Source organism: Crinia signifera, chromosome 19 (genome assembly GCF_055691185.1).
Source record: "Crinia signifera chromosome 19, ASM5569118v1, whole genome shotgun sequence".
Lineage (NCBI taxonomy): Eukaryota > Metazoa > Chordata > Amphibia > Anura > Myobatrachidae > Crinia > Crinia signifera.
In genome coordinates this window covers 131631810-131656168 of record NC_139226.1, presented here as the reverse complement: position 1 = coordinate 131656168, position 24359 = coordinate 131631810, and the positions used below count along the sequence as shown (strand labels likewise).

General features: G+C 49.6%; 2 protein-coding genes across 7 annotated transcripts in view; one reads left to right on the top strand and one right to left on the bottom strand.

The window, feature by feature from the left end:
• Positions 1 to 19375, bottom strand: part of PUSL1 (pseudouridine synthase like 1) — a 110274-nt gene extending 90899 nt beyond the window's left edge. For 3 of the 6 annotated variants that reach the window (XM_083163365.1, XM_083163366.1, XM_083163369.1), the window contains exon 1: positions 2072 to 2245. In XM_083163365.1, the coding sequence (XP_083019491.1) occupies positions 2072 to 2130 (59 nt within the window). In that variant the 5' untranslated portion in view covers positions 2131 to 2245. Of the gene's footprint in view, positions 1 to 2071; positions 2246 to 12759; positions 19186 to 19220 lie in introns of those variants that run through there. The other 3 variants (XR_014464089.1, XM_083163368.1, XM_083163367.1) reach the window with 3 other exon arrangements.
• A 48-nt stretch (positions 19376 to 19423) lies between these two features.
• ACAP3 (ArfGAP with coiled-coil, ankyrin repeat and PH domains 3) overlaps positions 19424 to 24359 on the top strand; it is a 235978-nt gene continuing 231042 nt past the window's right edge. Inside the window, exon 1 of the mRNA XM_083163363.1 lies at positions 19424 to 19547. The gene's annotated coding sequence lies outside the window, so the exon portion shown is untranslated. The remainder of the gene's footprint in view (positions 19548 to 24359) is intronic.

Genomic DNA, 24359 nt, shown 5'->3' with positions numbered 1-24359 from the left:
CAAGAGATATACAGACACCAACAGGGAGCCGCAGGGTCACAAACCTCCCCAGGTGGACCCCAACAACACAGGTTTGTCAGGTAAGTGGCAGGCAGCAAGGGCCAGACACTGGCACTTGGTAGTCCCCTTCACCTTGTGTGCCCCTGAACATTTGCCAGTCTAGCCATCCTGTAGTTATGTCACTGCTTACTGGGCTATAATGCTGTGTGTGTAGTTCTGTAAAAAATTGTTGCCAAATTGCAGTAAGCATGTAAATCGAGCAGCTTATTATGCAAGGTGCCATATTTCTTACCTGGGTTACTGAAGGAATTAATAACATATAGGGACTGATTCTAGTTGGCTGGGTACGCTGAGAAGATCGCAGCTTACCGAGTGCCAGAGAGCCCGCAACGCCGAACACCCCCCCGCTGCAGGAGAAAATATTGAATGATTTCTCCTGCCTTCGTAAATAAAAGTCAGTCTCAACTGACTTATTTGCGGGTGCCGGGACAAAAATCATCATGTAATGTCAGCCACTCGCCCCTAGCAGGCATCGGCCCGCCTGTGTACCCATGGGAATGCCCAGCGTTTCCATGGGGACCTCCATGGCCCAGCACCACCACCACCCCCTCCCTCCTCTCTGTGAATGACCCGGCGAAGGAGTACCTTGTCACGGCTGTTCGCAGTCAGGTTTTGCACATGCGCAAACACCGACCATCAGGGCAGGGGCTGAATTCGGATCACTGTGTGTGATTCAGAATCAGCCCCCTAGTTAATAGGATTAAACTTTAATTTAAAACTAAACACAAATAATCCCTGATATTCACACATAGGGGTATATTCAATTGATGTCAAAACTTGCTGAAAATCTATCTCTTTCTGCACGTTACATCTGCCCCACCTGCAGTGCAGCATGGTTTTGTCCATTAAAGAATGAGTTTGCTTTTGCGAGTGTACCAGAATCAGGCCCAGGGGGTAGAAAGAGTGGGTGTGGTATATGGTCCCGACAGCAAGGCAAGCGCAACAAAGCCAATTGCAGGCTCGCTATGCTGGCCACCTATTCTATTCTCCCTCTATGGGGGCCATGGACCCCCACGAGGGAGAATAGCCAGTGGCCGTCGGGATCCTAAGTGTTGGGGTTTTGACTGTCGGGATCCGGACGTCGGGGTAATGACAGTCGGAATCCCGACTGTCGGGAAACTGTCCACACCCGAATTGTGCAGGTAGGTGTGAGACACCATGTTATAGTTGGGGTTAGAAGAAAGGTGTAAGGCATCATTTTATAGTGTGAGGTACCAGCTTATTGGGGGTGTTCATGGAGGTGTGAGGCACCAGCTTGTAGGGGGTGTTCAGGGAGGTGTGAGGCACCACTTGCTTAGGGGTATGGGTAAAAACCGGACCAGGACAAAACCCCTGGACCGCCGGACCAGACATCAAACTCTGCATTTTGGAGCTTGTAGCGTCCGGTCCGGGAGGTGTCCTGTCCGGAGGTGTCCTGTCTGGGGGTTCTGCCTGTGACACCTGTCACCAGGTCGAGGAGGAGGGGTAGAATAAAGTCTCCCTGTATGGTCCGGGCATGTAGCAAAAGCCGGACGGTCCGGACCACAGGGGGAGGCTGTAATCTTCCCTTCCCCATGTCCCTGATGATAGCTATCACAGGGACCCCCCCGGACAAGACACCCCCCGAACAGGACACCCCCCGGACCGGACCCCATAAGCTCCGGACTGCAGATTTTGATGTCCTGTACGGCGGTCCGGAGTCTAGTCCGGTCCGGTTTTTACATAGTCCCATATAAACTCAGGCAGTGTATCATGTATGCTAGAACATTCACTATTCACATTTATGATCCAATTAAAGAGATGATCAAGACATGGACACCTGGGCAGACAATCACATGCAGCAAATCACAGCAACAATCTGTCCACTGCCCGGGACTCATCAGTCACTTCTTTCCCTTCGCCCCCCAATAATCCGGAATAGCTCACTCATGCTCCAGTCTTTTCACTGCTTTATAGTAACATTCTATAGAGGACACCCCCTTGGTCAAATCTCATCTTTATTAATAACTTATCAGCGGTATAAAGCACCTACCAGTACTTGGTTCCAAAATATTGGAAGAATATTAAATATCGGGTTTTGTTCGAGCTCATGATTTATGTCAAACCGAGCCGACAACAGACAGACAAGCGCAACAGCTCCTGCTGCCTTCACCCAGCATGGAGTCACAGTGACGTGACGTCATCAGCCTGCGCGCCGGCATGAATGGACCCCGGCGCAGGACACCGGCTGCCTGCACGCCTGCCTGATTTCTCTATCATTTTGCAGCCACGGCTTCTTGTACGCTATTTAAGAAAAATATTTAGCTAGATTTAGGCTCATTAATACGCAACGTAAGTGCTGATGATGGGTAAACTCTCAGCCGACTTTTTCCAAGACACACAAACGGACACTAGAGACATATTATATATATATATATATATATATATATATATATATATATATATATATAGGTGAGTATTCGGTCCGGCACTCCCACTTCTGTGCAAATACCCGGGTGCCTTCCGGAGGCAGTTTGTAGAGGTTTAAGAATAACAAGCAGCGGCACTCAGTCGGGGTTTTCAAAAGTGTATTCAAGTGGTCACAACAAATCCAACGTTTCGGGGATTACACGCCCCTTTGTCAAGGTGTGGTGATACAAATAAAAACAGTATGGTGCTTACCTTAAATAGGGTGAGAAGTGCAGAGTCACGGCGTCTCACGTCCGTCCCGCTGACTCCGGAACTCTGACCGGAAGATGGAGGGCGGAAGTCCGTCATCAGCGTGCGGACATCCGGTGGCTGGAGCGCATAGTGGAACGCAAACAATAGCGTTACCACGGAGGCGCCATCAGAGTGTGCGGGGCGCGGCGCGTTAGACGTCGTGACACTGAAATGAAAAGGGAACAAATGAAATAGAAGTCTATGTGTCTATGATGCGATTATGGAAAAGCATATATAAGAATACTGCACCTTTCGGTCAGTATATGTAAAATAGTGAGAAGGTGTCAAGTGTTTATTTTCAATAAAAAGTTTAAAAACCGACAGGAGACCTTTCATTACAAGTCCTAACTGTGTGTGCGTCATTATAAATCGCCATAATTTTGATTGGCTGACTGGTTGGGCTATATCGCAAGTTGCGTTGCCCTGGTAACTGTCTGAGTTACTCTATGTGTGATGTAATGTGTGACATACAGGAGTAGAACTAGAGGTTCCCCTATGACAACTGATGAACTATGGTTTAGGTCAAATTAGTAACAGTGGAAAGAGTAATAGTGTTGACAGAACGGAAGTACACCATAATACAATACATGCTAACATGATTATAATAACACAGTACTGTGAGAAGAAAATATTTAAAGAGACAGAAGGATGAACCAGAGGAAAAACTGGGAAATGCAAGTTGTTCATGGAGCAATAGTCGACATATGTCTCCTCTATACCATCAATGTTATAATGTCAGATACATCTAATACACTGGAAAACAGGGTATGAAAAGGGACAGAGAGATGGGTCAGAGATGAAACTAAAGCACGTGACTCACCCGTGGGGTAATGGTCGACATGTGTCGATATTCTATCACCCTTATTGGATCAACATATATAATATATAATAAACACTGGAAGAAAATGTAAAAGGGACAGAAAGATAAGTCAGAGAAGAAACTATAGCACACCAATTGCCCTTAGGGCAGTGATTGACTCGTGTCGACATTGGGTCGATCATAGTCAAAGTCATATATATAAATATTATACAATAGAAGAAAATGTTAAAGGGACAGAAAGATAAGCCGGAGGAGAAACTATAGCACACAGATGGCCTGTAGGGCCGTGGTTGACCTGGGTCGACACGGTGTCGACTGTTATCAGAATGCATATATATTTATTATACAATGGAAGAAAATGTAAAAGGGACAGGAAGATAAGCCAGAGAGGAAACAAAAGCACACCATTTGCTCATAGAGCAACACCCAGCATATGTCAACACTAAATAGAAGTTGGCACTAAATGGAAGCTGGGGATCCATATTTACATATATATATGGAAGCCATTTTCTAAAGACGGGTTGCCTCCATATACTCTAGTGGGCCTATAACAACCCCATGGTGTTACTGGAAATAGATATAGGGTAGCGAGTCGTGAGAGATAGCTGGAAAGAAACAAGGGCGCTCTATATATGATACAAGTCCCATATCTGGATTCATAAGAAGATGCCCAGTGACAGTTTGTCATTAAGGCCATTAGGCCTGGTGCTATTCAATTTGTTGATCCACATTGTTTCTCTTCTTAGCAGCTTTCCATCACGGTCTCCTCTTCTGATGGAGTCAGGAATGTGATCTATTATAGTGTGTTTAAGGTCAGACAACTTGTGGTGTGCTGCTGCGAAATGCTTCGCTACTGGTTGTTCGTTTTCTTTGCCCAGTAAAGCCTTACTGATGGATGAACGATGAAGTGCCATGCGTGTTCGTAGAGACCTCACTGTCTTACCCACATACAAGAGCTTACATGGGCATTGTATAACATAAATTATGTGGGTGGTGGTACACGTTACCACATGCTTGATGGGGAAAGTTCTGCCATCGATGGGATGGATGAATGAATTTCCTGTTATCATGTGTTGACATGTGGTACATTTTATGCACTTATAGCATCCATGTTGTTTGCGCAAGAAGCTCTTGTCTTCGGTGGATTTATTTAACGTGAACCCAGTGATGTCATTATGGACTAATAGGCTTTGCAGATTCTTTCCTCTAGTATGGCAAATCAGGGGGCGTTTGTCCCTCAGAGCTGGTAACTTCTCGTCCGTTTTTATGATCGGCCAGAGTGCTCTAGTGGCTCTAGGTAGTACATAGCTAGAAGTGTTGTATCTGGTGACGAAAGGGATGGTGTTCTCCATGTTGTTATCTTTCTTTCGATCGGTCTTAGAGCCAGAGAGCAAAGATTCTCTGGGGAGTTTAAGTACTTCTTCTTTCTGTTGGACCAGATGTTCCTCCTTGTATCCTCTTTCTTTAAACTTTTCCATCATGTTGTCAAGAATAGCTGGTAGTTTTGCCCTATCGCTCACTATCCTGGAGGCCCTCAGCATCTGTGATTTGGGCAGTGCCTTTTTCAAGGCTGGTGGGTGAAAGCTATTTGCCCGAAGGACATTATTTTTGTCGGTAGGCTTCACAAAGAGGCTGGTGTTGATTTTGCCTTCCTCGATATCCAATCTCACATCCAGATAGTTAATGGTGTCACGAGAGGTTTGAAATGTGAACTTGATTGGTGAGTCCCTGGCATTAATATTCTCCATGGCCTGTATGAACTCATCCTCGGTACCTTTCCATAATAGGAACAGGTCGTCGATGTAACGGGTCATCAGCAAGATGTGATCTCTCGTTTCCACATTATCATAGAACATGGCTTTTTCCTCGTTGAACATGAAAATGTTCGCGAACGATGGGGAGACATTATATATATATATGTGATGACATTTAATTTATTTAAATGTCACCTTCTCTTTTTCATTTTGTGTCCTTTCTGGACTTGACCGATGACCCCCAAATGACTTTATGTACCACCACTATGTCCCAGACATTGCAATTAGGCCATGCATGTTCTCACGGACGGCCGCTTTTTTTTTGGGGTAATGCGCATGTTCGCCGTCCTGTTCGCACTCACCAGTGCGGGTGGGGGGCGGCGGCGAGTGGACAAGCCCATGGACACACCCAGCGTTTAATGGGTGTTCCCATGGAAACCCCCAATGTTCCCATGGAAATTACGGTAGGCAGTGACACGGCTGCCGGGGCGCGCATCTGGCATCTTGAATGTCAGCTACCCACCCTGTTCCCGTAAAGGGAACACGCAAAACGAAGGTACATGAGTTTTATTTTTGCGTGTATGTTCCAAATCATTTGATGGTCAGTGAGCAAGGGTGGGGGGGATGGACATCTGTATGAGCAGCGGGTGGCGTTAAAACCACACGCAGCGATTCACAGCACTGCATCTGGAACAAAATAAGGCCTTTTTCCGCAGCGCTTTACAGAGAATATTTGAACATACACCAGGGTTGCCGACCCTCCCGGAATTTCCGGGAGTCTCCCGAAAATCGGGTACCCCCTCCCGGCCCCCGGAAGGGTGGGCAACCCTCACGGATTCAGGGGGGACCCCCGCTGACCCCCGGATTGCGGCATTAAAATGCTGCAATCCTCGGGTCTCAGAGGAGGGGGCGGAGCTAAAATGGCACAATCGTGTCATTTTAGCCCCGCCCCCTCCACGGAGATCACTGAATTCGCTGCTTTACCAACATGGGGCGGGGCTTAGTGATGTCACTCGTAAGCCCCGCCCCCTGAGCGGCTGCTGAAACTCTCCTCTCCGGGCTTCTCCCGGAGAGGAGAATCTTAAAGTCGGCAACCCTGACATACACATCAGTCCCTGCCCCAGTGGAGCTTACAATCTATATTCCCTACCACATGTATAAAGCCTTGTGCAAAGGCTGGCCATGTTTCCTGTCACTAGAGGCTGCATGTGACATACACAGCCGCCCTGAAAACAGTCCTGACACGCCTTGGTCCGGACAACGAAGGCCACGTCCCGTAAATGCTGCATCGCTGCCCCCTTAATGACTGGCGCTATCACTCAAACTGCAATCACATCATTCCGGGATGCGGTCATATGTTGAACTTCATACATGCAAGCTGCGGCCTGATTATGATTTTTGCACTTCGTGCCAGATACTGAATGAGGCCCAAAGTTCTTTTTTAGGATTATTTTGATGAATTTGCTGTGTTTATGGCAGGGTTGCCGACCCTCCCGGAATTTGTGTGGAGTCTCCCGAAAATCGGGTCCCCCCTCCCGGCCCCCGGAAGGGTGGGCAACCCTCCCGGAATCATGGGGACCCCCACTGAGCCCCCCGATCGCGGCATTTAAATGCCGCAATCCGCGGGTCTCTGAGGAGGGTCGGAGCTAAAATTGCACAATCGTGTCATTTTAGCCCCGCCCCCTCCATGGAGATCAGTTATTTAGACTATTTGCCGTAATGGGGGCGGGGCTTAATGATGTCGCGTAATGAAAGATTCCTCTCCGGGAGATTTTTTGCATGTCGGCAACCCTGATTTATGGGGAAACCTATACAGGGTAAGAGTCATTGTAAAATGTTCCGAGTAATGGGGCGAGGACCTGGGCTCTGATAATTAGTTTCCTCTACCTCTTGGCGCCCCAGGACTTTAAGCACTTCCCACATATCAGTAATGTCAGGGCCGGCTGCTGTGCGTGCCCAAAAGGAGCAACATTTGAATTGCTCCATTGAGTGCCATCTAGTGGCCGTCCACGCGCAAACCACTTGATTTTCCCCATAGAGGAGAGGAGCAGCATTAGCCTTTTTGTTATATATCTTATAGTATATTACAATCCAATCATATATTATATTTTTAAAATAACAGGCTCTGAAAAATTAAATATAAATAAGTAATGATTCTTTTGAACAATTTGTAGACAAAACATTACATGTTTCCATGCGTTACATGTTTTGAAACAAGGATATTGCGCGAGAGGACAGGAATGTAGAAGGTCTGAATGGAAAATATATTGAGTTCTAGATGAAGGCGGGATGTCACGGAAAACGTGTGACTGGAGCATTGGGGAAATTATTTCTCATTCAGGCAAAAAAAATGAACATATTTAATACTGGATTAGGAAAGCTGACGAGAGTTACACAAGTGCAGCGCTAGATCCTAGTTATATGTTCTTATGGGAGCAGAGATTAGTCATTTAGCTTTATTATGATACTGAAGCTGGCATACAGATAACAGTAAGGTTACTAAGATGGGAGTTCTAGTTCACATGGGCAACCAATCAAATACTATATATTATGTTCTAGAAGAATAGAATTCCCATCTTATGCCATGTTCACACTGCCAGTGTGAACAACACAGCTTTTACCTAAAGGGTAACAGGCGCTTATGTGTGAACAGGGGGTTGGGGGCATTGCTAGAGGCTCACAGAGCCTCTGGGTCATGCCCCCATAGCGTCAAAATGGGGGCGTGGCCTCACAGGGGAGACGTGTGTATAGGCCACGCCCCCTTTCAATAGGTCACTCACCAAAAATTTCGTCCACGCTTCTCAGTGTCCCTCCTCCTTCTACAAAGAAGTTGGTAGGTAGGTATACATGTTAGTGCCCTGTACCAGAATAAGGAATTGGTGTCCCACACACATAAAAAAAAAAAAAAAGAGAAAGTGCGCAACGAAGGCACGCTTAAAAAAATTATATAGGGCGTGGCTTTGTGGGAAGGGGCATTGCCACATTATAGTACCCATTCACATTACACCACACAGTAGTGTCCTTTAGCCCCTTATACACACTGTGCCAGGATTATGCACACTGTAATGCCCGTTACACATTATGCTGCACATCCTAATGCCCATTACACATTATACCACACATTGTAATGCCTATTACATATTATACCAGACATTGTAATGCCTATTACATATTAAACTACTCACTATAATGCATATTACACAACACACTATTACCTATTACATATTATCCCACACACCATAATGCCGATTACATATTATGCAGCCTGGTGGAGCTGGTTTAGGGTTGAGGCAGATTTAGTGACGTGAATAAAGCATTGAGGCTGACTGCACCTTCCTCTCCCTGCTCACAGCCTTGAGAGAAGTCATGTGGAGCCGCTTATCCGCTTGTCTCTGGCTCTCCATTGAAAGTATAGTAAAGGGGGCGTGGCCATACCCCCTTGACCCATGGACACGCCCCCTTATGATTTTATAACGGTTTTTAACCTTCAGATGTTGGAGGGTATGGAATCCTGACAATTCTCAAAATCCCAACTCTCGAATCATCCCAGTCATAAGTATACCGGGGAGTGTTAGCGTTCGGCTGCAGGAGGTTTAGGATTAGGCACTACGGGTGGTGTAAGGGTTATGCTGTGCTGTGGAGTCATGGTTCGTGTTATCGGTTTGTTTTTTTGCCAAGTCCCCCTGGAGCCTACATGGAACGAAGAGGACAGATCTACGCTGAAGTGGAATTTGCCTCCACAGATACCCCAGGGATTTTTTCAGGACACACCGATGGACGGAGGGCGACCTATCTACGGGCTCAAGATAGATAAGTATCTGTATGCAAGGGCTCAGTATGTAATAAAGCTTTATTTTTATTGGGTGTCTGTGTGTTTATTTAACTATTTGTATTGCTGTGGAACTACAAGTTCCAGAGGGCCCTTTAATGCCCCGCATGCAGGGGAGGCTTGCTGGGACTCATAGTTCCACAGCAATATACAATAGTTTCATTCTATTTTTTACACCATCTAATCAGCTTGGTGGCCACCGCTCCAGGGCCACCGGGGACAGCCCCAGGCTTCAACCTGGGTAGGGTAATTCTGGAGGGGGGGACTCCTTCATTGGGGGGTCCCCATTCCCCCAGGACCCCTGCCCAGGCTGACCGGTCAGGGGGTAATGTATTGGCTGCGGGACCTTATATAATAAGTGTCCCCCGGCTGTGACATTACCCTGCTGGCTGGTTGGGCCTGGTGCTGGTTCTTAAAATACAGGGACCCCTATTCATATTTCCCCCCGTATTTTGGGAACCAGGACAGCACCTTGGGCCTGGTGCTGGTTGTAAAAAAATAAGGGGAACCCTACGTCAATTGTTCCCTGATTTTTTACAACCAGGACCGGCTCTTTGAGCCTGGGGCTGGTTACGGTCGTGGGGGGGGGGGGCCCACGCCGGGTTTTTTAAATTAAATTATTTACAGGTTGAGTATCCCGTATCCGAATATCCGTTATCCGAATTATTCCGAAAACCATACTTTCCAGAAAGTGGAAAAAAAAATTTGTTTAGCTAAAAACTCACTGGGGACATTTGTAACAGCACTACTGAGGACATGATATGTAACTGGAACTATATATGTACAAGAAAATTATTGCTTGGCATTCAAATTCAATATCTGAGATAGTACACAAATTTTGTTTCATGTTTTGAAACCTTGTTTTTTGAACAAATAAAATATATTTGTGTGTATTTTATGTGGTAATAAAATATATTTGTGTTTATTTTATGTGTTTATACAGCATAAATGAAAGATACTTCAAAATACATCATTGAAATATTAAAATATTCCAAAATACGGAATAATCCGTTATCCAAAATTCTCCTGGTCCCGATCATTTTGGATACGGGATACTCAACCTGTATTTATTTTTACACGCTGAAGCCGATACGGATTTGTATTTCAAAATACTAATTTAATGTAATTTGTATCGGCTAAAATACGAATGTATACGCCATCGGAAAATACGAATCAGTGAAATACGACTGATTAGTAAATTTTCCACCGGAATATGAATTTGCATACGGCTAAAACAGCCGTAGGCATTCCTATCCATTCATATTAAGAATACGCATACGATTTTTCGTATTCTTAGTCAATTTTGGCCTATGATTCTGTGTGCTAACAATTTCTGACATTATTATTGTATTGTACGCTTAGGATGCTGTTGTTATGAAACTTTTTGGACTTTTTTTTTGGGGTTCTGTTGCACTTCTTGATGAATAATTGTCCTGTAATAATTTGCTAAAGCTTTAATAAAAGAAATTGATTAAAAAGCTGGTCAGAAGAAGTATTAGCTAAACAAAACCACTGGTATAATGCAAGCCGCCATTGTGTTGACTAGATTTATAGGACACCGCTCTAATAACCCCACCCTAGTTTCTATAAAGGGTTCCCTTTGTTAAAGAGACAACAATTTTGTTCCAAAAGAATTTCTCTTTTTGTCATATGTAATTAGTATTTAAGCATACAGCCTGTGTTTCCAGTTGTCATACAGGTTTGAGGATTGCCACAAGTTGGAATTCTTGGATCATTGTCAACAAATGAGTGTGATTCACACGAAGCAGGCAGCGAATTTCCCTGCATGAGGGTCTATTTTAATGCCATTTTTAAAGCGGGACATTATCCAGAAATACTTTATGTAGCTGCTTGGTAAAGCTGTATATGTGTTCTTGTTAAACATCACATGCAATGTTTATGCCTCTGGACAAATATGTTTCTGTCTTTATCTGAAAGGCAAAAATATTTAAAGTTTGTGCTCAGTAAATATTATGTTAAATAAATTGAATGCATTGCGCAACATTGAAAGCGCTAAAGTATGTTGTGTATTTGATTAGGAAAACTGGAAATGTACAGGATGTGGTATTCCATAACTTAAAGCTCTGCCCTCTTGTGGTCATTACATTGTATACTAAGCGCCTGCTTAGTATGACTTGTTCAGTGGTTCTCACACTTTTTTGAGTCACGGCACCCTAGATTTTCAGATTTTTTTTCACAGCACCCCTAGGCCAAAATCAAAAATGTACAAAAAATACAAACAATGTATTTTATGTATAAAATTAAGTAGATATGTGATTCTTTGGTTCAGTTATGTGGTAAAGGGCAGTATTTTATTTGTACACACATTTTATGATTGGCAGCCACCAGCACTGGTTTTGTCCATAAATAAATGACCACAAATAATTGGATTTGGTCCTGGACCAGCAACCCGTGGCACCCCTGCAAGTGTCCCGAGGCAAACCAAGGAGCCACGGCACACAATTTGGGAACCACTGGACTAGATGCTTCTCTACAGCTGCAGATTCTCCCCCTCTCTCTCTCTCTCTTTGGCCCTTATTCTGATCGGTGCGGCCGGATCCGAATATGCGGCCAGGACCGTGCGTGCGAAACCCCGCCTTCCATACGGATTGCCAACTCCGTCCGTACGCGGTAAGAAGCTGGCCGAACGGACCGCACGTGTATTTTTCATGGAATACGCCTCCTCCATCTCAGGGAACCTCCCCCATTATTCGATGGTCGCAGACCATCGAATGCAGGACCGAGTGGTCCACCAGCTCCCGCAACCTCAGACCACACGGACATTTTTCCGTGCAAAAGCAGGGATCTGGGCGGGCAGCTGACATCCGGTGATGTCATATGTCCGCCCCCTACACGTGCGTCACGGCCGCATTACCATACGTACGCCCAGCATTTGCATGGGAACGCCCATGAAACGCGGGGCGTTTGCATATGGTAATGAGCCCAAATAGGCCTTCACGCCCCTCTCCACCCCCTGTTCGGAGTGTTCACATTTCATGCTGGATTTGGCCGTACACCCCGCTCGCACATGCGCAGAGACGCCTCTGCACATGCGCAGACACAAAACATCGGCGGCACGAACGCACGCGGATATTACCGCACCAACCAGAATAAGGGCCTTTATATTGTGACAAGGAAGCACATACACTGGATCAGATTAAGTCGTGGGCTTTATTTTTTTAGCAGGTGAACAGCATACCAGGTAATCAGCACAGCAATAATGGTTACAGCACTGCTGCATGCAGGTGTCACTGCATAGTACAAACACTTCAAAAAGCTCTAGTGGTCCCTACCGTAGCCTACACCCCAGCCTGTCACTTTTTATTATTATTCCACCATTAAGAGCAATGACCCTCTGCCCTGCAAACCCTTATATCAGGAGAACACAGGTGCTGCTTAATCAGAACATTCCAAATCACATCAATAAGGAAACCTGGACTGGATCTAGTTTTCCCGCTGCTGCTGATCTAAAATCTGGTCTGGATTTTCCACATTATTCTCATGTGGAAATATGCTGTATCTGCCACAATCTTCCCACCTTAGCTTCAATCACTCTGGTGAAGCTACTAAATTTTCAGGTGGGCTCTCACCCCCCTCCATCACTTTCGGTCACCCACCTTTCCATCTTCCAGGTCCCCTAGCTTCACGTTATGGTTGATTGGAGGATCGGAACTTAGAAGCCTCCTGGAAAGGGCATCTGTCCTTGAGGTTCTGTTTCCCTGGACAATGCCGCACCTCAAACTTAAATGGCTGTAAGGCCAAAAGCCAACAGGTCACACGAGCATACGCCTCTTTATTCATATGCATCCACTGTAAGGACGCATGGTCTGTGACCAACAAACCTCTTGTCCCAATAAATAATATTTTAGGGATTCGACTGCTCACTTAATTGCTAAGCACTCCTGCTCTAAAGTTGAGTACTTGCGCTCTCTGGATAAAGGGATTTTTGTAAGAACTTACCGTTCGAATCCCTTTCTCTGATATGGTCCTGGTGACACAGCTCAACACTGGGATGTAGGAGGGTCCGAAGGAGCCAGGCACCTATCCTAAAGCTTTAGAGGGTAGGCTCCTCCCCTACTGCATCCCTGGACTCTTCAGTTCAATCTTTCAAAGCCACTGGAATACATTAACTCAGTACAAACGCCTGCACATGTTATATGCACATTTTATAACAGAAAAACTGTTAACTTTTAACCATTTTAACATGAACATCATGAAACTTCTGGCATACTTACTGAGCGTAAGGGAGGGATCGCTGTGTCACCAGGACCATATCAGAGAAAGGGATTCGAACGGTAAGTTCTTACAAAAATCCCTTTTTCTCTTTCAATGGTCCTGGTGACACAGCTCAACACTGGGACGTTCCAGAGCCGGTCCTTTGGGAGGGTACGCTCAGGTCTGCAGCTCTCAGCACTGCTCGCCCGAATGATGCGTCCTCCGACGCGAACTCATGGAATCTATAGAATTTGGCAAATGTGTGAACAGATGACCAAGTGGCAGCTCTGCAAACCTGCTCAGCTGTGGCCCCATGTCGGACCGCCCAAGAGGTGGCAACTGACCTGGTGGTATGCGCATTTATTCTGGCCGGTACAGGCCTACCCACTTTGGTGTATGCAAAGGCTATCACAGAACGCAACCACCTAGCAATGGTCTGCTTAGATGCAGGCCAACCAATTTTATGTACGTCATACAGTACCAATAAAGTGTCAGTTTTCCTAACACTCTTCACTCTGTCCACATATATGCGTAAGGCACGCACAACATCCAAAGTCTTCAACTTGTCCCTTTTTTTAGAACCCTCTGGGGGTTGAAACACAGGTAGAACTATCTCCTGATTTAAATGGAAGGCAGAGACTACCTTCGGTAAAAATTGCGGCACTGTTCTCAGAACAGCCCTGTCATCGTGAAAAATTAAGAAGGGAGATTTGCATGACAAGGCTCCCAGCTCTGACACCCTCTTAGCAGATGCTACTGCTAACAAAAACACTAGCTTCCACGTGAGGAACTTAAAGTCAGCCGACCTTAAAGGCTCAAAAGGTGCCTTCTGAAGGCAATCCAAAACCAGTGACAGATCCCAAGGTGCTACTGGTTGCTTGTAAGGGGGTTTCAGTCTGGATACCCCTTGTAAAAAGGTTTGAATCTCCGGTAAAATGGCAATTCTTTTTTGAAAATAGATGGACAAGGCCGAAATCTGCACCTTCAACGACTGAAGGCTTAGGCCCGAAGAAAATCCATCTTGTAGAAAATCCAACATTTTTGATAATTTGAAGTGAGATGTGTGAGCTTTTTGCCTCTCACACCATCTAATATAAGTCTTCCAGACTCTATAATAATTTGCCGAAGAAACAGCCTTTCTGGCTTTTATCATAGTCTGCACTACTGCGTCAGAAAATCCTTTCTTTTTTAAAATGGCGGTTTCAATAACCAAGCCGTCAAAATCAATCGATCGGAATCCAGGTGATTGAATGGGCCTTGTCTTAACAGGTCTGGTCTCAGAGGTAGACGCCATGAATCCACTGATAACCTCTGAAGCCTCGAGAACCAAGACCTCCTTGGCCAATCTGGGGCCACAAGGATCACCGGAACCTTCTGGTCCTGTATCCTCTTCAACAGTCTCGCTAACATTGGAATTGGAGGGAATGCATAAAGAAGGTCTCCCTGCCAATGAGTAGTCATGGCATCCACTGCCTCTGCTAGCGGATCTCTCGTTCTGGCATAGAACCTGGGCACCTGATGGTTGAACCTGGATGCCATTAGGTCCAAATCCGGAGTTCCCCACATTGCTGTGATCTGGTGAAACACCTGAGGATGTAGGCTCCATTCTCCTTCCTTGAGCTCCTCCCTGCTCAGGAAGTCTGCTTCTATATTCTCCACTCCTGGAATGAATATAGCCGATATGGCAGGAACATTCTGTTCCGCCCATAGGAAGATTCTGGACACCTCCCACATGGCCAATCTGCTGCGTGTACCTCCCTGGTGATTCAGATACGCCACAGCTGTGGCATTGTCGGTCTGAATCCTCAAGGGGAGGTTCCTTAACCTGTCTTCCGCTAAGGAGATCACTTTCCAGACAGCTCTCAGCTCCAAGATGTTGATTGGTAACACTGATTCGTCTGCCGTCCACAGGCCCTGCAGCCTGAGATCCAGGGCTACTGCCCCCCAGCCCCTGAGACTGGCATCGGTAGTTACTACCAACCAGTCCCAGGTCTGTAATGACCGACCCCATTGAAGGGAATCTACCTCTGTCCACCATTTCAAGGAGTCCCGAGTGTCCGCAGACAGCACTATCAACTCCGTCTTCATGGACAAAGTGTTTCCTGACCAGGCTGACAAAATGTTCCATTGGAATACTCGTGAGTGGAACCTGGCAAATTGAAGCGTTTCGAATGACGCCACCATTTTCCCCAGGAGTTTGAGGCACCTCCATACTGACAAGCTCGGAGCTCTGAGAATCTCCTGAACTAGGGTGACCAAGTCCCTGGCCTTTATCTCCGGGAGAAATACCCGATGGAGATGGGTATCCAGTATGACTCCCAAGAACTGGATCCTCTGTGATGGTACCAACTGAGATTTTTGTAAGTTTAAAATCCAGCCGTGAGCCTGCAAAAAACTGATGGCCTCTCTCAAGTGACTTTGTAGCAGGATTGCTGACTCCGCCTTGAACAGGAGATCGTCCAAATAGGGTATTACTGTGATTCCCCTGAGCCTCAGCACTGCCGCCATCACAGACATTATTTTTGTAAATACCCTTGGTGCGGTTGCTAGCCCAAAGGGTAACGCCCGGAACTGTAAATGCAGTTCTCCTATGGCAAATCTCAATAGCGTCTGATGTTCCGGGTGAATGGGAACGTGCAGATATGCGTCCTGGACATCCATGGACGCCAAAAATTCTCCCTGGTCCAGACTCAGGAGTACTGACCGTAGGGACTCCATTTTGAAATGGTCTACCCATAGGTGAACATTTAAGGACTTCAAATTTAGTATTGATCTGAAAGACCCGTCTGGTTTGGGCACCAGGAACAGCGTGGAGTAAAATCCTTTCTTCCACTCTGCCCTGGGAACCGGAATTACCACCCCTTTTTCCAAAAGGGAATGAGCCGCTCTCATAAGAGCTGTGCGCAGGAGCGCCTGCTTTGGTATGGGTGTGGGGATGAACCTCTTCGGAGGGCGCCCTCTGAAAGGGATTTTGTAACCCTGGGTAATAATCTCTAAGACCCAGGTATCCTGGTCTAGAGAAGCCCAAGCGTCCCTGAAGTGTGTGAGACGCCCCCCCACCTTTATCCCTGCCGGGCTTATCCCCAGGCAGTCATGCGGAGGGTTTATCCTCTCCTTTAGAGGCAGGCTTCTTATGGAAAGAGCCAAACTTGGACCTTTGAGATTTGCCCCTGGAGGTCTGAAACCTTCCCCTGAACGACTGTCCCCGAAAGGACGCACCACCTCTAGGGGAGGGCCGAAAGGACGGCCTAAAAGCAGCGAATCTGGATGACTGCTTTGTTGAGGAGGCCGGCAGAAACGTACTCTTGCCGCCTGTGGCTTGTTTTATAATCTCCTCAAGTTCAGAACCAAAAAGTAACTTTCCCTTGAAAGCTAACAATTCTAGGGCCTTTTTGGACTCATTGTCCGCTTCCCAGGCCTTAAGCCAGAGTACTCTCCTGGCATTAATAGAGACTGTGGACACTCTGGTAGCCATTTTAAGAGCTTCCTCCTCTGCTTCCACCGCATATTCTGCCGCGGCCTTAATCTTTTCTGCTACCAGCAAAGCACCAGGGTCAGCCTGCAGCATGGTGCATAACTCACCAGCCCACTCTATAATGGCCTTAGAGACCCAGGCTGAAGCAATAAGGGGGCGCAGGGTAAACCCCACCCCTTCAAAAATAGCTTTGAGGTTTCCCTCGAGCTTTTTATCCACAGAATCTTTAAACGCTGCACCACCCTGTACAGGCAATACTGTAGCTTATGATAAACGTGCCACAGAAGCATCCACAACAGGCACTTTTTCCCAGAGTTCATAATGAGACTCCGGCATGGGGTACAGACTAAGGAATCTTTTAGGCATCTGTAGCCTCTTATCTGGGGTTTTCCAAGCCCCTTCCAATAGTTCCCGTAACCCCTCATCTGAGGGAAAAGTAACAGCCTCCTTCCGCTGTCGCTTAAAAACACCCTTAACAGGGGTCTTATCCTCAACAGACAGTTTTAACGCCTGCTTAACAGCTACAATGAGATCCTCTATACCTGCAGCAGAGGTCTCTTCAAAATCATCACCCTGGTCCCAGGGTGTGTCAGCATACTCTCCTTCCTCCTCCTCTAACACATTAGGCATAGCATAAGACCTTTTAGGGGTCCCTGCAACATCATCCATTTTGTCCAGTATTTCACTGAATCTGTTGATCCCTTTAGCAGTATCCTGTATCACTTGAATAAGCGCAGGATCTGCCTGGGTAAGAGGCAAGGAGCCAGACGACTGCTGAGATGATGGCATAGGTCTCTGTGATTCTACCAGCACATCACTCTGCCTGTCCAGAAGCTGCACCAAAGCGTTTACAGACCTGCCTAGGGCACTGGCCCACGCAGGTTCACTCTGCTCTGCCCTATGGTGTTCACTGCCCATGGGTCTCACATCAGCGCAAGTAATGCATAAGCCCCCCTTGGCCATCTGCTCAGGGACAAACTTTTGTGTGCAAACATTGCACGCGCTCAGTGCACTAAGGGCTCCCTCCCCCAAAACCACAGCCTGATGCTCAGACATGATGCCAGTGAAAAATATATATATATCTCAATATACACAGTGCAAACAATTGTACAAGCGCTTATACAAAGTCAATGCACCCAGTCACTTAGCTGTCTGTAGGTTTCAACTGCGGGGAAGCGATGCCCAGGAAATCCAAGTCACTCTGCCAGGATCAATTAGCCAGCTCAGCTCCGCTGCAAGCGTTCTGAAAGGCGCCAAAGTCAGAGTGAAGGAAGAGACCAAAAGTCCCTGCTGCTGCGGGGTCCGTGACCTCTTGGCGCCAACCACCCCCAGCTAGCCGCTCCTTAGGAAGGATTTCCTTGTTCCAGTGTCTCCCCCTCAAATGGGGACCACTTGGAACATGCCTGTCACAGCGCTGCTGTCCTCTCAGTCAGGAGCTCAGCGTGTAAGCTCCGCATAAAATGGCCGCCGCCATCACGGAGCGCCTGTCCCCCATGATCCCCACCTAAACGTGGAGCCGGTTTCAGGCTACTCCGGAGCCCAGGCAGCCTCTTAATAGAGGCTATGAGCGCAGCACAGGGAGACCAGACAGTGTCTACCCTGTGCACAGATAGCTGACAGGACGCGCTTCTGTCAGCTCCTGCTGCGCTAGCAGTGTGAGGATTCACTATGAGAATCCTCACACTGTGCCTACCTAGCTAGGGTAACAGTTAATAAAATAATAAAAATCCCCTAACTACTCTATTTCTTCGGCTGCTCCGCAGCCCTTTAGAATAGCACCCACTCCAGTGGGCACCTAACACGAACTGAAGAGTCCAGGGATGCAGTAGGGGAGGAGCCTACCCTCTAAAGCTTTAGGATAGGTGCCTGGCTCCTTCGGACCCTCCTACATCCCAGTGTTGAGCTGTGTCACCAGGACCATTGAAAGAGAAAATAAGTTAGGGCTAAGGTCGAGGATTGGATTCTCCTCTCCATCTACCCAGGGTCGGTGCTAGGGTGTACGGCGCCCTACTGCAAACCATACATTTTGCGCCCTTTCCAGGGGCGGATTGGCCCACCGGGAAACCGGGCTGTTTCCCGGTGGGTCGGCATATTTTTAGTGTAAAGGGCCGCCCTCCCTCCCTAACAGGGCCGGCTGCGGCACCTCCGTGTATTTTGCCCAATTTAAAGATGGCCGCGGCCAGCCTCCAGTTCTTCCAAAGTCAAAATGGCCGCGGGAGGGCTGCTGCGCATGCGCGGCCGCACGCAGCTCCTCCCGCAGCTAATGTGCAGACTGCAGAGGTGGCCGCATCGCGGGTGCGCGTGTGACGTCACCGCGCACCCGCCCACTACAAGAATGCCTGCATCGTGGGGAGGCTAAGGAGTGACTGCCTAGGCTATCATTCTGACCTATTGTGAAAGTGCCTCTCCGAAGATCCTGCGCTCTCTGACTCCCTGGACCTGCTGCAGCTGCCGTGAGTGACAGCCTCCAGCGCTGAATAGAAGAACAGGATGCTCAGCTCTGAGCTGTCCAATAGTGTTTGATGCAGCAACCTGCTGCTCAGTGATTGGCTGAGCACGCAGGCTGCAGGGAAAAGGGAGGCAGGATCCCGGCTCAGCGACAGTCAGCTAAGCTTAGTGTTGGAGAAGCTGTCTGCAGGGGTATGCTGCTCATGGAGAGGAACGAGCAGCAGATTCATAGTTATCAGGGCAGGGGCAGCCCTAAAGTTACTTCAGGTACATGGCTGATTTAGGTGTCATAATTTTAGGATGCATACCTACCCTGCCGCAGTGGGCCCCCAACTGAGTCACTATTTCCCCAGGCTGGACTACACAGAGTCACTAAGAAGTTGTTCCCCACCTGTGTCTTCTCCCCCTTCTATGGAGCAGCTTCCCCCCACACTATGTGACACTGTCCCCAAACACACACACACACACACCATATGTGCCCCCCACCCACGTGTGCCCCTGGCCCCCCACACCATTTGTGCATCCATATTTGTGCCTTTGCACCCCCCCCTCAACCCACAGTGTGGTGTGTGCCTCTGCCAGCTCCCCCTCCCCATGTGTGTGCCTCTGCCAGCTCCCCCTCCCCATGTGTGTGCCTCTGCCAGCTCCCCCTCCCCATGGTGTGTCTCTGCCAGCTCCCCCTCCCCATGTGTGTGCCTCTCCCAGCTCCCCCTCCCCATGTGTGTGCCTCTCCCAGCTCCCCCTCCCCATGTGTGTGCCTCTGCCAGCTCCCCCTCCCCATGTGTGTGCCTCTGCCAGCTCCCCCTCCCCATGTGTGTGCCTCTGCCAGCTCCCCCTCCCCATGGCGTGTCTCTGCCAGCTCCCCCTCCCCATGGCGTGTCTCTGCCAGCTCCCCCTCCCCATGTGTGTGCCTCTGCCAGCTCCCCCTCCCCATGTGTGTGCCTCTGCCAGCTCCCCCTCCCCATGTGTGTGCCTCTGCCAGCTCCCCCTCCCCATGTGTGTGCCTCTGCCAGCTCCCCCTCCCCATGTGTGTGCCTCTGCCATCTCCCCCTCCCCATGTGTGTGCCTCTGCCAGCTCCCCCTTCCCATGTGTGTGCCTCTGCCAGCTCCCCCTCCCCATGTGTGTGCCTCTCCCAGCTCCCCCTCCCCATGTGTGTGCCTCTGCCAGCTCCCCCTCCCCATGTGTGTGCCTCTGCCAGCTCCCCCTCCCCATGGTGTGCCTCTGCCAGCTCCCCCTCCCCATGTGTGTGCCTCTGCCAGCTCCCCCTCCCCATGTGTGTGCCTCTGCCAGCTCCCCCTCCCCATGTGTGTGCCTCTGCCAGCTCCCCCTCCCCATGTGTGTGCCTCTGCCAGCTCCCCCTCCCCATGTGTGTGCCTCTGCCAGCTCCCCCTCCCCATGTGTGTGCCTCTGCCAGCTCCCCCTCCCCATGTGTGTGCCTCTGCCAGCTCCCCCTCCCCATGTGTGTGCCTCTGCCAGCTCCCCCTCCCCATGTGTGTGTCTCTTCCAGCTCCCCCTCCCCATGTGTGTGCCTCTGCCAGCTCCCCCTCCCCATGTGTGTGCCTCTGCCAGCTCCCCCTCCCCATGTGTGTGCCTCTCCCAGCTCCCCCTCCCCATGTGTGTCTCTGCCAGCTCCCCCTCCCCATGTGTGTGCCTCTGCCAGCTCCCCCTCCCCATGTGTGTGCCTCTGCCAGCTCCCCCTCCCCATGTGTGTGCCTCTCCCAGCTCCCCCTCCCCATGTGTGTGCCTCTCCCAGCTCCCCCTCCCCATGTGTGTGCCTCTGCCAGCTCCCCCTCCCCATGTGTGTGCCTCTCCCAGCTCCCCCTCCCCATGTGTGTGTCTCTGCCAGCTCCCCCTCCCCATGTGTGTGCCTCTCCCAGCTCCCCCTCCCCATGTGTGTCTCTGCCAGCTCCCCCTCCCCATGTGTGTGCCTCTGCCAGCTCCCCATCCCCCTCCCCATGTGTGTGCCTCTGCCAGCTCCCCCTCCCCATGTGTGTGCCTCTCCCAGCTCCCCCTCCCCATGTGTGTGCCTCTTCCAGCTCCCCCTCCCCATGTGTGTGTCTCTGCCAGCTCCCCCTCCCCATGTGTGTGCCTCTGCCAGCTCCCCCTCCCCATGTGTGTGCCTCTGCCAGCTCCCCCTCCCCATGTGTGTGCCTCTGCCAGCTCCCCCTCCCCATGTGTGTGCCTCTGCCAGCTCCCCCTCCCCATGTGTGTGCCTCTGCCAGCTCCCCCTCCCCATGTGTGTGCCTCTGCCAGCTCCCCCTCCCCATGTGTGTGCCTCTGCCAGCTCCCCCTCCCTATGGTGTGTCTCTCCCAGCTCCCCCTCCCCATGTGTGTGCCTCTGCCAGCTCCCCCTCCCCATGTGTGTGCCTCTGCCAGCTCCCCCTCCCCATGTGTGTGCCTCTGCCAGCTCCCCCTCCCCATGTGTGTGCCTCTGCCAGCTCCCCCTCCCCATGTGTGTGCCTCTGCCAGCTCTCCTCCCCATGTGTGTGCCTCTGCCAGCTCCCCCTCCCCATGTGTGTGCCTCTGCCAGCTCCCCCTCCCCATGTGTGTGCCTCTGCCAGCTCCCCCTCCCCATGTGTGTGCCTCTGCCAGCTCCCCTCCCCATGTGTGTGCCTCTGCCAGCTCCCCATGTGTGTGCCTCTGCCAGCTCCCCCTCCCCATGTGTGTGTCTCTGTGTCTCTGCTTGCAATATCATCAGGTGTGATGTGCAGAACATCAAACCTGGTGTCGTCGCATACGACCACGGGACTGCACTATATTCTGGCCCGTCAGTAATCTGTGGTTCCTCTGTATATGTATGTGTGTATAATGTTTACTTGGCATTACAGCTTGTAGAGTATAGTCAAAGGGGAATTGTGGTGTGTGGCGTATAGTGTAAGGTGCATTACAGTGTGGCATATTGTGTAAGGGGCATTAGGGTGTGTGGTGTACAGTGTAATGGGCATTATGGTGTGTGGCGTATAGTGTAAGGGGAATTAGATGTGAGGCGTTTAGTATAAGGGGCATAATAAGTGTGGCGTATAGTGTAATGGGCATTATGAGGGGGCGCCAGAACATTTTTTGGAAGGGGGGAGCAAAATTTATAGTTACGCCACTGGCCCTAATTGAATATAGCCGCGGCCAGCCTCGGCTGTGCCCAAAGTTAAAATGGCCGTGTGTGTGTGTATATATATATATATATATATATATATATATGCCACCCTGCATACCCCCTCCCACCCTGCTCCCTCTGCTACCCTGTTTCCCCCCTCCCTATCTGAATCCTCCACCACCCCACATCCTGTGCCACTCTGCGTCTTCCCTGTCACCCCGCATCCTATGCCACCCTGCGTCCCCCCTCCTTGTATCCTCTGCCACCATGCAACCAACTCCTCTCTGTGTCTCCCCTCCCTGCATCCTCCACCACTTTGTGACTCCCCTCCCTGCATCCTCTGCCACTCTGCGTTCACCCTCCTACCCTGCATCCTGTGCCACCATGCCCCCTCACACTCTGTGCCCTGTGCCACCCTGCGTAAGTCCTCCCTCCCTTCGTTCTCAGCCACCCTGCATCTCCCCTCCCAGCATTGTATGCCACCCTCCGTCCCCCCTCCCTCCCTGCATCCTCTTCCACCTTGCCACTCTACTCTCACCCCTCATCATCCCCTTCTTACCCTTCATCACCAACCCCTCTCACCCTGCACCAACCCCCTCTCACCCTGTGTCTTCTCATTCCATTGCATAAAAATTTAGCTCATACTCTTCGGCATAATGTGATTTTTGTTTCATAGGGTGCTGCATAATGTTATTATTTTTTTACTCCATGTGTCATAATGTGAATGTTGGCTCATACTGTGTGGCATAAGGTGTACAGTTTTTTTTATAGAAAAGGGGCCCTCTTGTTATGGTGCATAATGTGTTTAAGGGAGGTGGCCCATACTCAGTGTCTCATGGCAGGGTGGAGGGGGGGGTGGATGGTGCTGGGGCAGTTAGGAGACCCCCGTCACCCCCTTGTCTTTATCTCCCCAGCCCCACAGGCTGCAGAATAGATGTGAATGCACCTATTCTGCAGCCTGAGGAGCTGGGGACATAGCCAGCAGCTCAGAGAGCCACTAGCCATGCCCCCACAGCAGTGAAAATGGGGCATGACCTTGTAATATGCCACGCCCCTTTAGTGCAGGTTCACGCCCCCTCAAAAATCCCCTCCCCCATTAGGGCTGCTTCAAGATATTTCCCGGGCTGGTTTTAATTCCCAATCCGCCCCTGGCCCTTTCACATTGCCATTGCAACAAGCTGCAGCCCAATTGTGGGAACATATGCAACATGCGATCCTATGGAGGATCTCAGGTGCATGTACATGTATGCATACACCATCTCAGTGCTGTGTCTGCAAAATGATGCAGGCACTTAAGGTGCCCATACACGCTGTGAGAATCGCATACGTTATGGGCCAGATCGCATCGCACGGCATGTATGCAATGTATGTGCGATGCGATCCGAAAGCAGTACAAATAGTATGTGCAGCACATTTTTTGTACTGTGCGATGCCCGCAGGAGCGCACATCGCATTGCAGGATGCTGAGGACGCCATTACAAAGAGAAAGAGGAGATGGAAGAAGAGGGGAAGAGATAGAGGGGGCGGAGTGTTGAGGACTGGCACAGCACACTGAGAAGAGGGAAGGAAGGGCGGCGCTGCTGCCTGTTTGTCATTTGATTGACAGCTGACAGGCGCAGGGAGCAATGGGTAGGGGGCGGATCCAGACATGACATGTCATCCAGGCATTCACAGACAGCGCTACATGCCTCAGCGCAAGTGTCCGTGAGGAAGAGGGGGCAGGTCGCAGGAGAAGGAAAGTGTGTGCGCGGTGCAGGGAGCTGTTCAGCCTCTCCATAATGCCACCCGCTGTCAGACATGCACTGCGGGCGGCGTGTAGGAGGCAGTGACAGTGAGGGCTGAGGAAGCTTTAGCAGAGCGGGGAGGGAGACAGCGCCTTTTCAGCATGGCGCCTCCCTGCTTTGCAAGAGCTGCTGAGTGGGTAGTGCCGGCCCTGCATCTACCTCTTGGGAGGGGACTGCTCCTAATCCCGTCCCAGAGGCATCCG